At 45.3% G+C, this 18,221-nt stretch overlaps 1 protein-coding gene across 2 annotated transcripts in view; it reads left to right on the top strand.

Moving 5' to 3' along the window:
• The window catches only part of LOC140737325 (latent-transforming growth factor beta-binding protein 1-like), a 234,097-nt gene that overhangs the window by 100,928 nt on the left and 114,948 nt on the right, over positions 1-18,221 (top strand). For both annotated transcript variants that reach the window (XM_073063756.1, XM_073063757.1), the window contains 7 exons: positions 1,360-1,482; positions 4,822-4,986; positions 5,634-5,795; positions 6,104-6,184; positions 13,649-13,780; positions 15,591-15,716; positions 16,554-16,673. In XM_073063756.1, the coding sequence (XP_072919857.1) occupies positions 1,360-1,482; positions 4,822-4,986; positions 5,634-5,795; positions 6,104-6,184; positions 13,649-13,780; positions 15,591-15,716; positions 16,554-16,673 (909 nt within the window). The remainder of the gene's footprint in view (positions 1-1,359; positions 1,483-4,821; positions 4,987-5,633; positions 5,796-6,103; positions 6,185-13,648; positions 13,781-15,590; positions 15,717-16,553; positions 16,674-18,221) is intronic.

The following is an 18,221-nucleotide window of genomic DNA, read 5'->3' as shown; positions in this document are numbered from 1 at the left end:
TGAGCATTCCCCCAATTTAATCCTAGCCTAATCGCGGGACAATTTGCAATGACCAATTAATTACCAACAGGTACGTCTTTGGACAGTGGGAGGAGACCAGAAGGCCAGGCTGTCACAAGGAGGATGTGCAAACTCCTTACAGGCAGCGGTGGGAATATCGTAAGCACTCACAGTCTGGGCGTGGGCAGGAGGAGATGTTTGATCAGATGTGGTTTTCTTTGCCCTGACTTGCTGTGGGCATCACTGCCGTCCAACACTTCCCAATCAACAGTGGCGTTTCAATGGGTAGGCAGAGTATGGCAAGGGAGAATAATGATGGTTTCATTAACTGGCCAATACAGCAGGAGCTGGAATCCTACTAGTACAATGCAGTTTGCAGGGTAAATGAGTCTTTGTAAAAGTCGGGAGGATAGAAGCGCATACAGTAGTGAAGTCATTGGAGAAAGCCCAGAAGCATCTGGGCTCAGAGATTAATAGTGGTATTTGGAAAATCCCATTCCCTCATTCTCAGTGACAAGTGCAAAGAGAGCAGGTATTTGCCTTCACTGATTTATGCCACTTTCTACACGTCCTGTACATTCTGCACATTCCTCCCAACTAATTTGTATCCTGTTATTTATGGATGAAATTCCACGCTTGCCATGTTATACTTATAGGAGCCATTCGGAGCCAAACTGAAATATCAGACGGGAGAGGTAGAGTCTAGCCACAAAGGCCGTAACTCATTACTTCATCCAACAAAACCTTCCCGTTTCCTCCCATATTTGGTCGTTCTTCGGCACAAGTCTTTGTGAAGATGTGATCCTACTGCCAATTCTGATCAGAGAGTTACGTTAGGTAGTCATGGGCAACAACTCCCACCTCTGTGAACTCCATACCAAGTTAGACAGTGGCCCCATCTTCTGCTACCTGCTCTTTATCACAACTCTGTCTTGATCTGTTCTGGTGCCATCTCCTCCTCCCAACCTCCCTCCCCCATTAGTGAGGGTAGTTTCGGGTTTATGATGGGCTGTAATCCCAAGGGAAGTGGATAGAATAATCCTGCTGCTGTTCTCAGAGTGCATGTACTACATGATAATGCTTCTACTGGAACGGACTGTTCCAGTAACAACAAACAAGTAAGGATTATAGAGTAGATGGTTAAAACAGATGGCAAATCCAGGCCCTTCCTTAAGCATCTTTCTTCTTCTTCTGAAAATGATCTGGACATAAAATGTAAGTACAAAATAATTGTTCAGAAATCCCAACCATCACTGTTGTAGTTCTCATAAAACATGAAAGTAGAAGTATGCTTTTAACCCTGTGCTCCCCCACCCCCCCAGTCTTCAGAGCCTAAATCTTTTGTCCTGCTTCTTGCAGACATCAATGAGTGCAGCTCGCCAAGAATCTGTCAGAACGGCAAGTGCATGAACATGAGAGGCAGTTACAGCTGCGTCTGCAACCCTGGCTACGTCCAAGATACTTCCAAGAGCCGGTGCATCTGTAAGTGATCAAGCTGACAGGACGAGTTCACACAGTTCTCCCCAGGAAGCACGGGCAACTCCAGCACTTCCTTAACCTTGCACACAGTTGTAAAGACTTCCTTCCAGAGCTGCTAAATACCTTCCACCACTCTCCTCCTGGCAAGCTGTACCTATAGAGTCATCTATAACAGATGAAGCTAATGAGCACCCAGAAGGAGAATATTTAGACAAGTACACTCAATGGAGAACATTTTTTTAAATATCATCACACTAACTAACCCCATGATCCTGTGTATCAGACTATGTAGGTTCTACAGACCCTTCCCCTTGGACCTGTATCAGACCTACATGTGATAAAATCAGCTGTTAAATATGGTTTCCTTCAGGGTAAATCTTGCCTGACAAATCTTCTGGAATTCTTTGAAGAAACAACAGGCAGGATAAGCAAAGGAGAGTCAGTGGATGTTGTGTACCTGGATTTTCAGAAGGCTTTTGACAATGTGCTGCACATGAGGCTGCTTAACAAGCTATAAACCCATGGTATTACAAGAAAGACTCTAGCATGGATAAAGCAGTAGCTAATTGGCAGGCGGCAAAGAGTGAGAATAAAGGCTGTCATTGACTAGAGTTGTTTCACGGAGTCTGTATTGGGATGATTCCTTTTAGGTTTTATGTCAATGACTTAAATGATGGAATTGATGGTTTGTGGCCAAGTCTGGGGATGATACAAAGATAGATGGGAGAGGCAGGCAGTGTTGAGGAAGCAGAGAGGCGATAGAAGGACTTGGGCAGAGTGGGAGAATGGGAAAAGAAGTGGCAGATGGAATATAGTGTGATCATGCACTTTGGGAGAAGGAATAAAGGCCTAGGTTATTTTTAAATGGAGAGAGAATTCAGAAATCTGAGATGCAAAGGGACTTGGGAGTCCTTGTGCAAGATTCCTGAAAGGTTGCTTTGCAGTTTGAGTCAATGGTGAGGAAGGCAAATGCAATGTTTGCATTCATTTCAAGAGGATTAGAATATAAAAGCAAGGATGTAATGCTCAGAATTTATAAAGCACTGGTGAGGCCTCACTTGAAGTATTGAGAGCAGTTTTGGGCCCCTCATCTAAGAAAGGATGTGCTGGCATTGGAGAGGGTTTAGAGGAGATTCATGAGAATGATTCTAAGAATGAAGGGGTTATTGTATGAAGGGTGTTTGGTGGCACTGGGCCTATAATCAATGAAATTTAGAAAAATGAGAAGGATTCTCAATGAAACCTATCGAATATTGAAGGGCTAGATAGAGTGGATGTGGAGAAGATGTTTCCTATGGTGGGGGATTCTAGGACGAGAGGGTATAGCCTCAGAATAGAGGGTCGTCCATTTAGTATGGATTTGAGGAGGAATTCCTTTCGTCAAAGGGAGGTGAATCTGTGTAATTCATTGCCACAGATGCCTGTGGAGGCTAAGTCATTGTGTTTATTTAAAGCTGAGGTAACACGTTCTTGATTAGTCAGGGAGGAGGCAGGAGAATGGAGTTGAGCATGATATTAACTAGCCACGATGGAATGGCAGAGCAGTTCTGATGGGCCGAATGGCCTAATTCTCCTCCTATGTCTTATGATCTTGCACAGGTTCTACTGCCCTCTCCCTGTGGTAAGGGTGAATAGATCCTAGATCCCTCTGGATGATAGAGGGGGTTACCCTAGGAAATTTCAACAAACTCCTTTCTGTGTGACCAGCAGCAAAATGCAGTGGGATATCACTGGCTGGGCTCAGCCAGTGTCATGAGGACTTGTATGTTCATGTGGGAGTCCTGATTTCTAACAGTTGTATGATGAATGTTAATGCAGATTACAGGGAGTTCAACCCAAGCTGTTGGCTCTGAGAGTGTGTGTGTGTGTGTCAGTGAGAGTTATAGAAAAGTACAACACAGAAACAGGCCCTTCAGCCCATCTATTCCATGCCAAACCATTTAAACTGCCTACTCCAATCGACCTGCGCTCAGACCATAGCCTCCATACCCCTACCATCCATGTACTTACCCAAGCTTCTCTCAAACATTGAAATTGAGCAGATGTGCACCACTAATGCTGGCAGCTCGTTCCCCACTCTCACCCCCCTCTGAGTGAAGAAGTCTCCCCTCACATTCCCCTTAAACTTTTCTGCATTCACCCTTAACCCATGACCTCTGGTTGTAGTCCCACCCAACCTCAGTGGAAAGAGCCTGCTTGCATTTACCCTATCTATGCCCCTCAAATTTGCATCCCCCTATCAAATCTCCTCTCAATCCTCTACACTCCAATGAATAAAATCCTAGCCTATCCAATCTTCCTTATAACTCTTGTCCTCTACAAGTGGCAACATTCTCGTAAATTTTCTCCTGTACACTGATGTACATCTTTCCTGTAGGCAGGTGAACGAAACTGCACACAATACTCCAATCAGATGTTGGGATAGGATAATTTAGTTCACTTATTCCCCCAGATAGAAACAGTTTCCTTGCACTTGCTACTTGCTGACACAAGACTGCAACTACTGGAATCTGGAATAAGAGCCAATCTGCTGGAGGAACTCAGTGGGTTAAACAGTATCTGTGGAGAGAGAGAATTGTTGACAATGTGAGTCAAAACTTGCATCAGGTGTTCAAAGTACATTTATTATCAAAGTATGTATACATTTTACAGACTTGAGATTCATCTCCTTACAGGCAGTCACAGAACAAAGAAACACAAAAGAACCCGTTGAAAAAGAGAAGACTATCAAATTCCCAATGTGCAGAGAGAAAAAGATCATTCAGACAATAACCGCTAGCAAAGAGTGAATTGAACTGAAGTCCGAGACCCATAGTTCAGCAAAGAGCAGGGTAAACCTTGTGGAGCAGCAAGCTGAACTGGCCTGTCCCTCGCCTCCAACCCCAGCACCCTGTGACCTTTTCCATCTGGCCCAGCATTTAAACCCTCATCCAAATATTGGTTTCAGTTGCTCCGATATGCTCTGGGGCCTGGAATCCACCCTCTTGATTCGACCCAGAACTTAAACTGATTGAACTTCAGGTCTTCTTCACTCTCGGCAACTGCCTCGCTTTGCCTCTGTTCTGCCACATTGAATTGCCTCCAAGTCCAAAGGGAAGTTACAGACTATCGCTTGCCGTGGTCGTTTGCCAGAAGAAGAGTGATTAACAAAGTATTCAGTTGTTTTCCTTAGATCGTTGGCCACCAGCCAGAAGTGGCTGAGATTCACCAGCAGCTGAGTTACTCCAGCACATTGTTGCTTGCAGCTGGTGTTGCATGGTAAAATGTGAGAGTTTTTAAAGTGTGATTGTGTGAGTACAGCTTGCGTTTACTGAATGGCTCACTGGGGTCTCAATGTTCCAGCACAGCAGGTTATCTCACCGACCCGGGGACCCTGTTACCGCATTTGGAGGAGTGGGTTCTGTTCCCTGCCCGTTGTACAGAACATCACCAAGCAGATCTGCTGCTGCAGTCGTGTGGGGAAAGCCTGGGGTCCCAACTGCCAGAGGTGTCCCTCTCTGGGCACAGGTAAGCTGGATGCAGGAGAGGAAAGGACGAGAGGGAAAGAGTGGCAGAGAGTACAGGTGAGAGAAGCAATGGGGAAATGGGGTGAGCGATGGGAAATCAGAATCAGTATCAGGTTTAATATCACCGGCATATGTCATGAAATTTGTTGTCTTTACAGCAGCAGTACAATGAAACACATTATAATAGAAAAAATGTCAATTACAGTAGGTGTATATATATATATAAAATAGTTAAATTAAATTAGTGCAAAAATAGAAATGAAAAAGCAGTGAGGTAGTGTGTATGGGTTCATTGTCCATTCAGAAATCGGTTGGCAGAAGCTGTTTCTGAATTGTTGAGTGGACAGATGCAGAGTATTTACGTAGAGGGGAAAGAGAGGTGGAGAGGGTTATGGAAAAGAATGTGCAGGTCTGGGAGAGAAGTAGAAGTGGTAAAAGTGTCGGGGTGGGGGGAGGGAGGTGAGCAGGAATGCATAGCGTTTGGGAGGGGGGAGAGAGGAGATACATGAAAGTGAGGGAGTGGTGTGGACAGGAGGAAGAGAAGGAATGGGAGGTTGAACAGAGAAAAGCAGAGGGAATGTTCAGGACAGGGAGTGGGGAGAGAACTGCAGGAGCTACATAATTGTATCTCCACCTTTGCCTCTACAGGTGCATTCCGGGAAGTCTGTCCTGCTGGACCTGGCTACCACTACACCAGGTCAGACCTCAGATACATCAACCGGGTGAACGAAGAGCGTAGCCAAAACAGAGGGCGGGTGAATCTAGTGCGGCAAACCACCACCCTGGCACCTCGTGGCTGGCACACTGTGGGTACGCTAATAGTGGGCATGTGAAGAAAAGGCAGGGCAGTGGAGAACGGTGTGGTAGTGGGTGGGCTAGGGCATTGTAAGGCTGCAGGGAAGGAAAAGGCCTTTGGGACATTCAGTCAATGATGAGGTGTTGAGGCTCAAGAGCCTGGGGGATGGTTGGAGGGCGAACTGTGGGCAGCTTTTCAGGGTTGGGTGGAAGATCAGTGTTGTGGATCTGTCGCAATGCTGATTCAAGGTAGTAAGCAGGTCATTAGGACCCAGAAAAGGGCAGTAGTAATCTTTCTCATTTTCTCTCCATTGCTGGTAAAGCTCCCAGGTTGAGAGAGATAACAACTATCGCCATTTTGCCTACAACTACCACCACGGCCCTGCCTTGGAGAACAACCCCAGGTGCGTGGATTCATAGCCAAAAATCTCATGAAATGATCTGTTTTTAAAGCACAGGGAACTCTTGTAATCAAGCATCATAATCAGTACAATAAGGATCTAACCTTCTGTTAGGAGAAGCATCCTAGCCTCAGTCTCTGGCAGTCCTTGATGCACTTGAATGGCCAGCAAGAGGCAAACACCTTTGTAATACCTCAAAAGACTGAAGCTTCTCACCGAATCAGGATCTAGACCAGGGGTTCCCAACCTGGGGTCCATTAACCCCTTGGTTAATCGTAGGGGTCAATGGGAACCCCTGATCACTGAAGCCACAGAAACACCAAATGGCAGAGATTGCTGTTGGCCAAGTTATTAGCCACTGTTGACAGTGTCCTCTGTTATCCGCATTCCATAAGACCATAAAGAAGTTCAAGGCAAATTTATTATCAATTTCATATATGTCCCAATATACAACACTGAGATTCATTTTCTTGTGGGCATACTCTGCAAATCTACGGAAGAGTAGCAATAACAGGATCAATGAAAGATTGCAGAAGACAACAAACTGTGCAATTAAAAATATCAGTAAATAGCAATAAATAACGAGAACATGAGATAAAGAGTCCTTGAAATTGAGGTAATTGGGAGCATTTCAATGATGGGGCAAGTGAGTGTAGTTATCCCCTTTTGTTCATGAGCCTGCTGGCTGAGAGGTAGTAACTGTTCTTGAACCTGGTGGTATGAGTCCTGTGGCACACGTGCCTTCTACCTGAAGCTTCTCACTGAAGATAGACATAGGAGCAGGAACAGGCCAGTCTGTCCTTGAGTCTACTCCACCATTCATTGAGATCATAGCCGACTGCCTATCTTAGCATGTACCTCCACTGACCCCCTAACCTCTGTGTCGCTTAACCTTTAGAAACCTGTTGATCTGTTTCTGAATTAACACAATGACGGAGGCATTATGGGGCAGAGTCCACTACCCTCTAGCTGAAGAAATTTCTCCTCCTCACACTCTTAACAGCTTTAGAATGGAGATGAAGGGAAATTTCTTTAGCCAGAGAGTGGTGAATCTGTGGAATTCATTGCCATAGGCTGTGATGGCGGCCAAGTCATTGAGTATACTTAAGACAGAGGTTGATAGGTTCTTGATTAGTCAGGGCCTGAAGGGATAAGGGGAGAATGGGGCTCAGAGGAAAATTGGATCAGCCATGATGAAATGGCGGAGCAGACTTGATGGGCCAAATGTCCTAATTCTGTTCCTTTAGCTTATAGTCGCACTTCATATCAGAGAATGTATGCAATCTACATGCCGAAATTCCGGTTCTTCCCAGACATCCACGAAAACAGAAGAATGTCCCAAAGAATGAATGACGGTTAAAACGTTAGAATCCCGAAGGCCCGCCCCCCCCCACTCCACCTCTCCCATGCACAAGCAGCAGCATAGCAACAATCCTCCCCCTTCCGCAAAAAATCATCAGCTCCTCTACCCACCAGGCAAGCAATAGCAAAGACCATGATCCACCGTACAACAAAAATTAGTTGTTTACCCGACAATTCAGCACACCACAGACTCTTTCCCTTTATTAGGGAGAAAGAGAAAGAGGTGTCCCCTTTCACACCGAGAGGGAAGACATAACAAAACAACTTGCTGATTTTATGGTGTTAAAAGTCTGTCACACTGCTTTTCTACCCCCCCTCCCCCCGAGTCCTGTGACCCGAGAATCGACCACAATCTCTCACAATCCAATGAGAGAGAGAGAGAGCACAATTCAGTACAGAGCCTCCGGCAGCTGAACCACTGCTCCTGGTGTTCTGTTCTCGCCCACGGCACTTCACTCAGCAGTATTGGCTTAGAATCAACCTGTCCACAGGGTCATGAAACCTCAGTACCCCGAAGGCGTGCTCATCTTCTAGTCTGCATCCTTGGTATATCAAAAAACGGTTGGCCATGGGCCTCCACCACAACGAACCAAAGACTGACTATGACTCCAGGTCAGCATCTCCAACAAACCCCATCCACACTGAAAAGCAAAAGGAGAGACATCAATGGTAGAAATTAAACAGTTTTCGTAGATGACCATGAAGGAGTTGCAAATTAGCGCCATCATGACTCCTCCTCTTATGGTCTTATCTTTTAATCTGAAACTCTGCCTTTTGGTTCTATTTTCGTTAGTCAACTGGAACATCCTAGACTGTCAAACACGAGGAATTTTGCTTTTGAACTTCTTGGATGACCTCAATTTCTGAAGCTGTTCAGTAGTTGCCCAGTGTCGGCACATCTGGAAATGTTTTTGTGTAGTGCTACGTTTAATTTAAAATCTGATGATTATATCCACATTGTGGTCAGATGGTTAAAATTCATTTGAGCTTCCATTCGATGCGAGCAGCAGGTCTGGCTGAGCTGTGGCAAGTTGAAATGATAAAGGTAGTAAGGCCTAGTGCAGTTTAAAGGGGATTAACCTAACCCATCTGTCCATGTGGAGATCAGCTAAGAAAGGATGTGCTGCCACTTGGGGAGCGTTCAAAGGAGGTTCATAAAACGAGTCTGAGATTGAAAGGCTTGTCATGTGCGGAGTGTTTGATGGCTCTGGGCCTGTACTCACTGGAACTTAGAAGAATGAGGGTGGCTTATTGAAACCATAAGATATAGGAGCAGAATTAGGCCATCTGGCCCATCGAGTCTGCTCCACCATTCAGTCATGGCTGATCCAATTTTCCTCTCAGCCCCAGTCTCCTGCCTTCTCCCCGTATTCCCTCATGCAGTGAGCAATCAAGAATCTGTCAATATCTGCCATAAATATCCCCAATGACTTGGCCTCCACTGCTGCCTGTGGCAAAGAATTCCACGGATACACCACTCTCTGGCGAAAGAAATTCCTCCTAATCTCCATTCAAAAAGGACACCCCTCTATTCTGAGGCTGTGTCCTCTGATCTTAGACTCTCCCACCGTAGGAAACATCCATCAAAAAGCAGGAACCTACAGATGCTGAAAATCATTTTAAAAAAGGACAATGGAGGTATTGACAGATCAGGGATCATTTAAATTGAAATTAGATTAGGTTCCTTTAATATCAGAGAATGTATACTGTATACAACCTGACATTTGTGCTCTTCACAGACGTTTAAGGAGTAAGGCCATCAACTTTGGATTTGAATTTGTTTTTCTCTCTCTGCAAATGCTCCTTGATCTTTTGGGTATTTCCAGAATTTCACAATTTCTAGTGTTGTTTTTCAGATTTCCAGAAACTCTGGTGTTTTGCATCTCAGTTACAGCAATTCCTTTCTTTCTCCTCCTAACAAGCAGCAACTCCACACTGAGCAGCTGTGAGTAACACGCATTCACTTTCTCTCTCAGCTGATACCAGTCCTCCTCTACCTCCTCCACAGCTTAAACCATCTTTGAATTCAGACAGTTATGGTGAAAAAGTTATCTACAGATGCTGCCTCACCTGCTCAGCATCAGTTATAGTTTTAGTTTTCATCGCCTGGCCCAGATCTTTTTCAAAATATTGAATTGAATTGAATTTCACTTTATTGTCATTTTGAAACCACAAGTGCAATGCAGTTAAAAAAAATGAGACAACGTTCCTCCAGAATGATATCACACAAGCATATGACAATCAGACTACACCAGAAAATCCACATAACGTTTGGCAATCCCCAATCCAGAGTCCGGAGAGGCTGCTCCGTATTAATATCACGCTACCATCTTAGCACGTTCCCCGGAAAGGAACTCCAAACCCATCAGACAAAACAAGACTACCCAGACACCAAGTCAGGAGACCGACTCTACCACCCAACAAACCAAAAACTAAAGCTACTAGATCTACACAAAACCACATAGTTACATATAGTTATAGTTAACATATAGTTACAACAATGTAGACAATACCATAATTGATTAAAAAAACAGACCATGGGCACAGTAAAAAATAGCCCAAAGATGTTAAAAGTCTATAAGTTCGAAAGAAACCACCACACAGTTTCCACAAGTCCTCAGGGTCCAGATAGACTCATCATCCCACGCAGGCGGCAGAAGGGAATACCCCCCATTATGGACTGATAAGGCACCGCCGGACTCAGCCTCGCAGACACAGCACACAGTGAAAGCACCCTGATCACAGCGGACTCCTAGTCCGTCGAACCTCCGAGCCTCCGACCATCCCCTCCGGCACAGCCTCTCCAAGATGCGACCCCGAGGACTGGGGTCCTGTTCTTCTCAGCAGAGACCCAGACCTCACAACAGCAGCAGCAATGAAGAAGGCCTTCCTGGAGATTTCCAGATGTTCCATTGTGCTCCCATGTCCGTTTTTCATCAGATTAGGATTGTGCACGGCACCCTGCTTAACAAATAACAGATATCAACTCTGGAGAGGCCGCTGCAAGCTGCGTTGCGCCACCATCTTGGAGATCCACGTCCATGTCCATATCCATGTCTTATGGTCTTAAAGTCATAGTCACACAAAAGTACAGCACAGAAACTGGCCATTTGGACCATCTAGTCCATGCCAAAACCATTTAAACTGCCTACTTCCAGTGACCTACACTGGGACCATATCCCTACCATCCATGTATCTATCTAAATTTCTCTTAAATGTTGAAATTGAGCTCACGTGCATCAGTTGCACTGGCAGCTCATTCCACACTCTCACTGCCCTCTGAGTGAAGAAGTTTCACCTCATGTTCCCCTTAAACCTTTCACCTTTCACCCTTAACCCCTGACATCTGGTTGTAATCCCACCCAACCTCAGTGAAAAAAGCCTGTTTCCATTTACACTATCTATACCCCTCATAATTTTGTATACTTCCATCAAATCTCCCCTCAGTCTTCTGTGTTCTAAAGAATAAATACAAACCTTCTTTATAACCCCAGGTTCTCTAGACCTGGCAAGATCCTTGTAAAATTTCTCTACACTCTTTCAACCTTATTTACATCTTATGGCGTGAGAATGAGACTGAGAGGGAAATGGATCAGCTGTGATGAGATGGCAGATCAGACTCAATGGGCTGAATGGCCTAATTCTGCATATATGTCTTCAGGTGTTAAAATGTATATATGATCCCTGAAACATCAGAAAGTATTCATCCTTTGCTCTGCAAATTGAGAAGATTAACTGTTCTCTACTTTGAATATAACTGTTCGTTTTGAGCATCTGCAAATTTCTCTTTTACTGTGCTTTTTTAATTCTCTGTCTGAATATCCTTCCCTCTCTATCAGCACTCCCTCATTTCTCAATGCTCTTTCTGTTCGAGTCTCTCTCCTTATCGTTCACCTCCTGCTGTCAATCCCTTTCTCCTCACTATTTTTGTTTGTGTTTCCTCTCTCTGCATTTCTGTTTTCCTCATTGTCTTCTTTTTAATCTTTCCCTTCTCTCTTACCCCTCCAACCCAAATCACTCCCCTCCCCACCCCCATTCTTCCAATCTCCTCTACTCATCATCCCATCTCTCCTCTCTGCTTCTTCCCCTAATCATTCCCCTTCCCTTCTCTCTCAAAAGCCCTCTGTCCCCTATTCTCTGACTCTTCTCTTACCTTCTCCTCTCAACTTCTCCCCCATTCTCCCTCCCTCACTCTCTTCTCTCCCCTAATCCCTTTCCACCTCCCCCTCCCTCCCCTTCTCACACTCCCCACTTCTCCCCCACTCTCCCCATCTCCTCTCCTCCCTCCCCCTCCTCTCCCCTCCCCTCCCACACTTTTCCTTTTCCCTCAACTGTCCTCCTCTCATCCTCTCCCCTTCTCCCCCACTCTTCCTTCCCTCTCCCCTTTTCCCTTCTCATCTCCTCTCCCATACTCCCCCTCCTGTTCTACCCCACTCTCCCATTCTCCCCTCCCATTCTCCCCCTCCCGTTCTACCCCACTCTCCCTATCTCCTCTCCCATTCTCTTCACACTTCCCCTTTGATCTCCACTCTCCTTCTCCATCTCTCCACATCTACCGCTCTTTCCCATCTTCTCTCCCCTCTCCTCTCCCCCTCTCCTCTCCTCCCTTGTCCTCTCCCCCTCCAACACTTTCCTTCTCCCCCTCCTCCACTATCCCCTTCTCCCTCTCCATACTTTGCCCTCTCATCTCCCCTTCTCCCTCTCTCCCTTCTCCCCACTCTTCCCATCTCCTCTCTCATCCCCTATCCTCTCCCTCTCCCTCACTTTTTCCTCCACCTCTCCCACTTTCTCCTTCTCCCTCTCCCCCACTCTCCCCTTCTCCCTCTCCTCAATGTCCCCTCCTCCAATCTCCACTTCTCCCACTCTTCCCCATCTCCCCCTCACCTCTCCCCCATCCCTCCCCCTCCCCCCCCCACTCTCCCCCTCCTCCACACTTCTTCTCCTCTCCCTCTCTACAAAGATAGGTGGAGGGGTAGGTAGTGCTGAGGAAGCAATGTGATTGTAGCAGGACTTAGACAAATTGGAAGAATGGGCAAAAAATTGGCAGATGGAATACAGTGTTGGGAAATGTATGAGAATGCATTTTGGTAAAAGGAACAATAGTGTGGACTATTATCTAAATGGGGAGAAGGTTCAAACATCAGAGGTACAGAGGGACTTAGGAGTCCTCGTGCAATACTCCCAGAAGATTACTTTAAAGGTTGAATCTGTGGTAAAGAAGGCAAATGCAACATTGGCATTTATTTCAAGGGGAATAGAATATAAAATCAAGGAGATAACGCTGAGACTTTAAAAGACACTAGTCAGGTCGCACTTGGAGTATTGTCAACTATTTTGGGCCCCAAATCTCAGAAAGTATATGTTGTCATTGGAGAGAGTCCAGAGGAGGTTCACGAGGATGTTTCTGGAAATGAACGAATTAGCATACGAGGAGCATTTGACAGCTTTGGGCCTGTACTCACTGGAATTTAGAAGAATGCGTAGGAGTCTTATTGGAACCCACCAGATGTTGAAAGGACTGGATAGGATGGATGTGGAGAGGATGTTTCATATGGAGGGGGGTGTGTGTATCTGGAACTAGAGGCACAACCTCAAAATTGAGAAGAGACCCTTTAGAACAAAGGTAAGGAGAATCTGTGGAATGCTCTGCACAGATTGCGGAAGAGGCCAAGTCCATGCATATATTTAAGGGTGAAGTTGATCACTCTCTGATCGATCAGGGCATCAAAGGATATGGCGAGAAAGCAGGTGTATGGGGTTGAGTGGGATCCAGGATCAGCCATGATGGAATGGCGGATCAGACTCAATGGATTGAATAGCCTAATTCTGTTCCGATGTCTTGTGGTCTTATGGTCTCTCCCCCCACTCCCAATCACTCTGCTCCACCTCTACACTTCCCCTCTACCCCATTCTCCCACTCTCCCCTCCTCTTTCCCCCACTCTTCCCTTTCTCCTCTTCGCCTCCTCTTCTCTCCTCTCCTCCCCCCCATCCCTTCCCCTTCTCCTCTCGTCACCTCCTCTCTCCCTCACCCCATCTCCCCCTCTCAGTCTCTTTCCCTTTTGTACAATCTCACTGACTCTTGAGATCTCACTCTCTGCCCATAGCTCCTCAGCTTCATATCTGCCTCCGAGTTCCACAGGTCTGTGGCCCAGGACGCTGCATGATGCGACAGCAGGGGTACACGTGTGTGTGCAACGCGGGGTTCCGGCTGAATGCTGAGCGATCGCGCTGTGTCGGTGAGTAAATGACTGCTGCGTACAGACAGCATTGCTGGGACTGTTTGGGGGTGAGAAGGACATTTATAGATTCGTGTGGTACACAGCTAGGGACCAGGCTCTTCAAAGGTCAAAGTAAACTTTATTGTCAAAGTACATATATATCACCGTATACAACTCTGAAATTTATTTTCCTGTGGGCATACTCAACAAATCTATGGAATAGTAACTATAACAGGATCAATGACAGATCAACCAGAGTGCAGAAGACAACAAACTGTGCAAATGCAAATATCAATAAATAGCAATAAATAACGAGAACATGAGATAATGAGATAAAGAGTCCTTCAAGGGAAATCACTGGTGGTGGGAGCATTTCAATGATGGGGCAAGTGACGGCAATTATCCCACTTTATTCAAGGTTGTGGGGTAGTAACTGTTCTTGAACCTGGTGGTCTGAGTCCTGAAGCTCTTGTACCTTCTACCTCATGGCAGCAGGGAGAAGAGAGCGTGGCCTGGGTGGTGATGATCCCTGATGATGGATGTGGCTTTCCTACAACAGCGTTTCATGTAGATGTGCTCAATGGGTGGGAGAGCTTTGCCTGTGATGTACTGGGCTGAATCCACAACTAGTTCCCATTGCCTGTATTTGACCCATAACCCTAAAATCAAGGGTTTCCAACCTGTGGTCCACAGATCCTTCAGTTCACGGTATGGGTCCATAGCATTAAAAGGGATGGAATTTTCTGCTCTAGACCTTTGCTATCCATGTACCTGTCCAAGTGTTTTTAAAACACTGAAAGTGTGGATGCCTCTACTACACTTTTGAGTCTTTACTCTTTTAAACCTGCACTCTCTAGTATTAGACTCCCGTGCTCAGGTAAAAAGACTTATTAGTTACCCTTTCACAAATGGAATCTATTAGTCTTTATCTATCTGCAGTGATATCTTATATATTCTTTTAATTTCCTTATTCGTGTACTTCCAGGGAAGCTCAGGAGGGCTTTGATCCACTGTCTGCTCAATATAATGAGAAACAGTCACTCAATTCTAACAGTCTCCCTTTGAAATTCATCCACTGTGGCAAAGTGTTTGCCTGAGCTGATACACCACACAGTAGCACAGTGGACAAAGTAGGTTAAGTTGGGATCAGATGGACAGACAGAAGAGATGATGGGTGTGGGATCAATATCAAATTAAATCTAATCCAATTTTAATTCAACCATAGATGAATACAGAGAAACGAAACAGTGTCCCTCTGGGGCCAAGGTGCCGAACATACAACACAACAGTTTCAAGATAATGTGCAAGCGGAGAGTCACACAAAAAATAAATATATTTAGCCCCAGGTCCCTAAATGGCATGTCCCGCAAATTGATGGTGCAGTTCTCAGCAGTCCAAAGACAAACACACGCACGCAATTTCACCGATCAAAAGCTAGAGGGCAGTCCCCAGCCAAGCATGGGCACCACGCTACACTGCTTCTGGTGTGTCCTCTCCTGGACTGCTGCAGCAGGTAAGCCCGCAGCTTGAGGCCGAGTTATCACTACAACTGAGGGCACACAGCTCCCTGGCCACCTGTCATGCCACAAACACGGGATGTTACAGATTGCTGAGGGAGATGTTACTGAGTTGAAATGAAGGGAATTCATGCCATCTAGTAGCTACTTTGTATTAACTACAATGTGGGTACCAAGAGATGAGCCACAATGTCCAACTGCCTGAAAAGTATTTAGTGTGGGTTCATAACCAATGTCAAAGTCCAGTTGCAATCAGACTTGGGTCAGGTATCTAATGTTCCCAGGACTGGAATGTTTTGTGTTTTCCACAGATATGGATGAATGTGGACAAAGGCCTTCACCCTGCCCCAATGGTCGATGCGAGAACATGGTTGGCAGTTACCGTTGTGTGTGCTCCAGAGGGTTTGTGGCCAATTCTCAAGGCACAGATTGTACTGGTAATGTCAGCAGTTTCTTAAGTCTCGGCCTCTCTCGATGGGGTGGTTGGGGATGGATTCAGGGTGGGATAGAGGAATCCATTTGAATGTTGAAGGGCCTCGATTGAGTGGATATGGAGAGGGTGTTTCCTATGTTGGGGGAGTCTACTACCCATAGGGCACAGCCTCAGAATAGAGGGACTTCCAATTAGGGCATAGATGAGGAGGAATTTCTTTAGACAGAAATCTCGAGTTTGTAGCCATGGGCAGCTGTGAAGGCAAAGTCACTGGGTATTTAAGGCAGAGGCTGATAGATTCTTGATTAGTCATGACATGAAGGGATATGGGAAGAAGGCAGGAGATTGGGGCTGAGAGGGAAAATGAATCAGTCATGATGAAATGGCCTAACTCTGCTCATATATCTTATGGTCTTATGGTTTTACCTGAAACTCCAGGCAATTGTTGTCACTCGGGCCCGAACAGTAGGACCCAGTATCTATCCACCATCTGACCCACAGGTACAACTCCCTAACCCTATACAAATGTGGAAACAGGTGTCATCCCCCATGTTCCCAACTCCTCCCACATCCAGAAGACCACAAGGAATGTGGAAGCATCCCTCCATGGACAGATTCATGGAGTCAGTAAGGTGACAGGATGGATAAAGAGGTTTAATTTTATATCGAAGACTAGGTGTAATGAGAGAATTAGGGAGCTGAGACAGAATTGTTGAAGTTAAAGAGGGAGGAGATGGTCACCATGAAATTAAAGGTTAAAACCAAGAGCAGAGGTGAGGGATTTATCAGCCATCCAGGGACGGTGACCTCCTAACTCTCCAGGGATTCTGCTTTCTTTCAGATATTGATGAGTGCTTGAATGAGCTCGTTTGTCCAAACTCGGAGTGTGTGAATTCCATTGGATCTTTCCACTGCCTCCCTTGCTCCACAGGATACCAGCTCCGGGATCAAAAGTGTACAGGTAAAACTGTTAGTGTCTCTAAACTATAATACCGACAGCACTGTGTGCACAGGAGAGACAGCTCTTAAAATCATCAAACATACTCGGCAAATACAGAGAAAAACTCCCTGTAACTGTCACATCAAAAACCTCCAGAACAGACAGTGCAAATTAGATATAGAGTGAATCTCCTTCTGCAGTATCCCATTAGACATTCCCACTGTAGAGACAACGCAGGCGAGACATAAAGTAAACTTCCTTGGTGTTGACCCATAAAACACACCCATGACAGGGATAGTGCAGATTAGATTGAGAGGAAAGCTCCCTCTACACTCTCCCATCAAAATGAATTAGAGATTAAATCTTTTTCCTCACTATCCCTTTAAGTGGTTCAGAAGCTGGATTAGTTATGGAGTAAATCTCCCTTTGTCACATAATGTCACAGAGGGACAACATGAGCTGGATATAGAATATATCTCAATGTTCCATTGAACATCCCATAGCAGGAACAGTGTAGATTAGTTGTGGGGCAAATCTCCATCTGAACTGTTTTCTCACACCCTCTATGGTACATATATTGTAGATTAAGTACAGAGAAAATCTTCCTCTATACTGTTTCGAAGTTCAAAGGTCAAAGTAAATTTTATTATCAAACAAAACATACGTCACCATATACCACTCTGAGATTCATTTTCTTGTGGGCATGCTCAACAAACCAATATCGAATCAATGGAAGACAGCCCAACTACAGCATTTAACCAGAGTATAAGAGACAACAAACAGTGGAAATGCAAAAAGAAGAAATAACCAAACAATAAACATCCAGAACATGAGATGAAGAGTTCTCGATACTGAGTCCATTGGTTCTGTAAACTTTTCAATGACAGGACAAGTGAAGTTATCACCTCTGGTTTAAGAGCCTGATGGTTGAGGGGTAGTAACTGTTCCCAAACCTGGTGGTGTAAGTCTTGAGGCTCCTGTACCTTCTTCCCGATCACAGCAGTAAGAAGAGAGCATGTACTGGGTGACACCAGTTTGGTGTCATCTACAAACATACTAATCAGGTCACCCACAATCTCAACCAAATTATTAATTTATATAATGAGCCACCATGAACCCAGCATCAATCCCTGCTGTACGTTGTTGGTCACAGGCCTCCAATCTGTAAACCAACTCTCACACTCACCCTCTGCCTCCTAACACCAAACCCATTTTGTTTCCAATTTTCTAACTCATCTTGTATTCTAAACTTTTTCCCCAGCCTATCATACAAGACCTTATAAAAGGCCTTGCTAACATCCATGTAGACAACATCCACCACACTGCTCTAATCAATCCTGTTTGTCACTTTCTTACGAAAAATCTTTTAAACTTCTGAAGCATGATCTCCCATGAGCCATGCTGACTAAAATCAGTCCTTGCCTTTCCAAATGCAACTAGCTCTTAGCCCTCAGAATCCTTTACGGTAACTTTCCTTCCACTGAGTTCAGGGTTCACTGGCTTGTGCTGCTTTGACTGGTCCATGTAGACCTTCTTAAATACAGTCACAGCATCAGCAGTCTTCCCGTC

This window comes from Hemitrygon akajei, chromosome 12 (genome assembly GCF_048418815.1).
Source record: "Hemitrygon akajei chromosome 12, sHemAka1.3, whole genome shotgun sequence".
Lineage (NCBI taxonomy): Eukaryota > Metazoa > Chordata > Chondrichthyes > Myliobatiformes > Dasyatidae > Hemitrygon > Hemitrygon akajei.
This window is presented reverse-complemented; position numbering and strand designations above follow the sequence as displayed.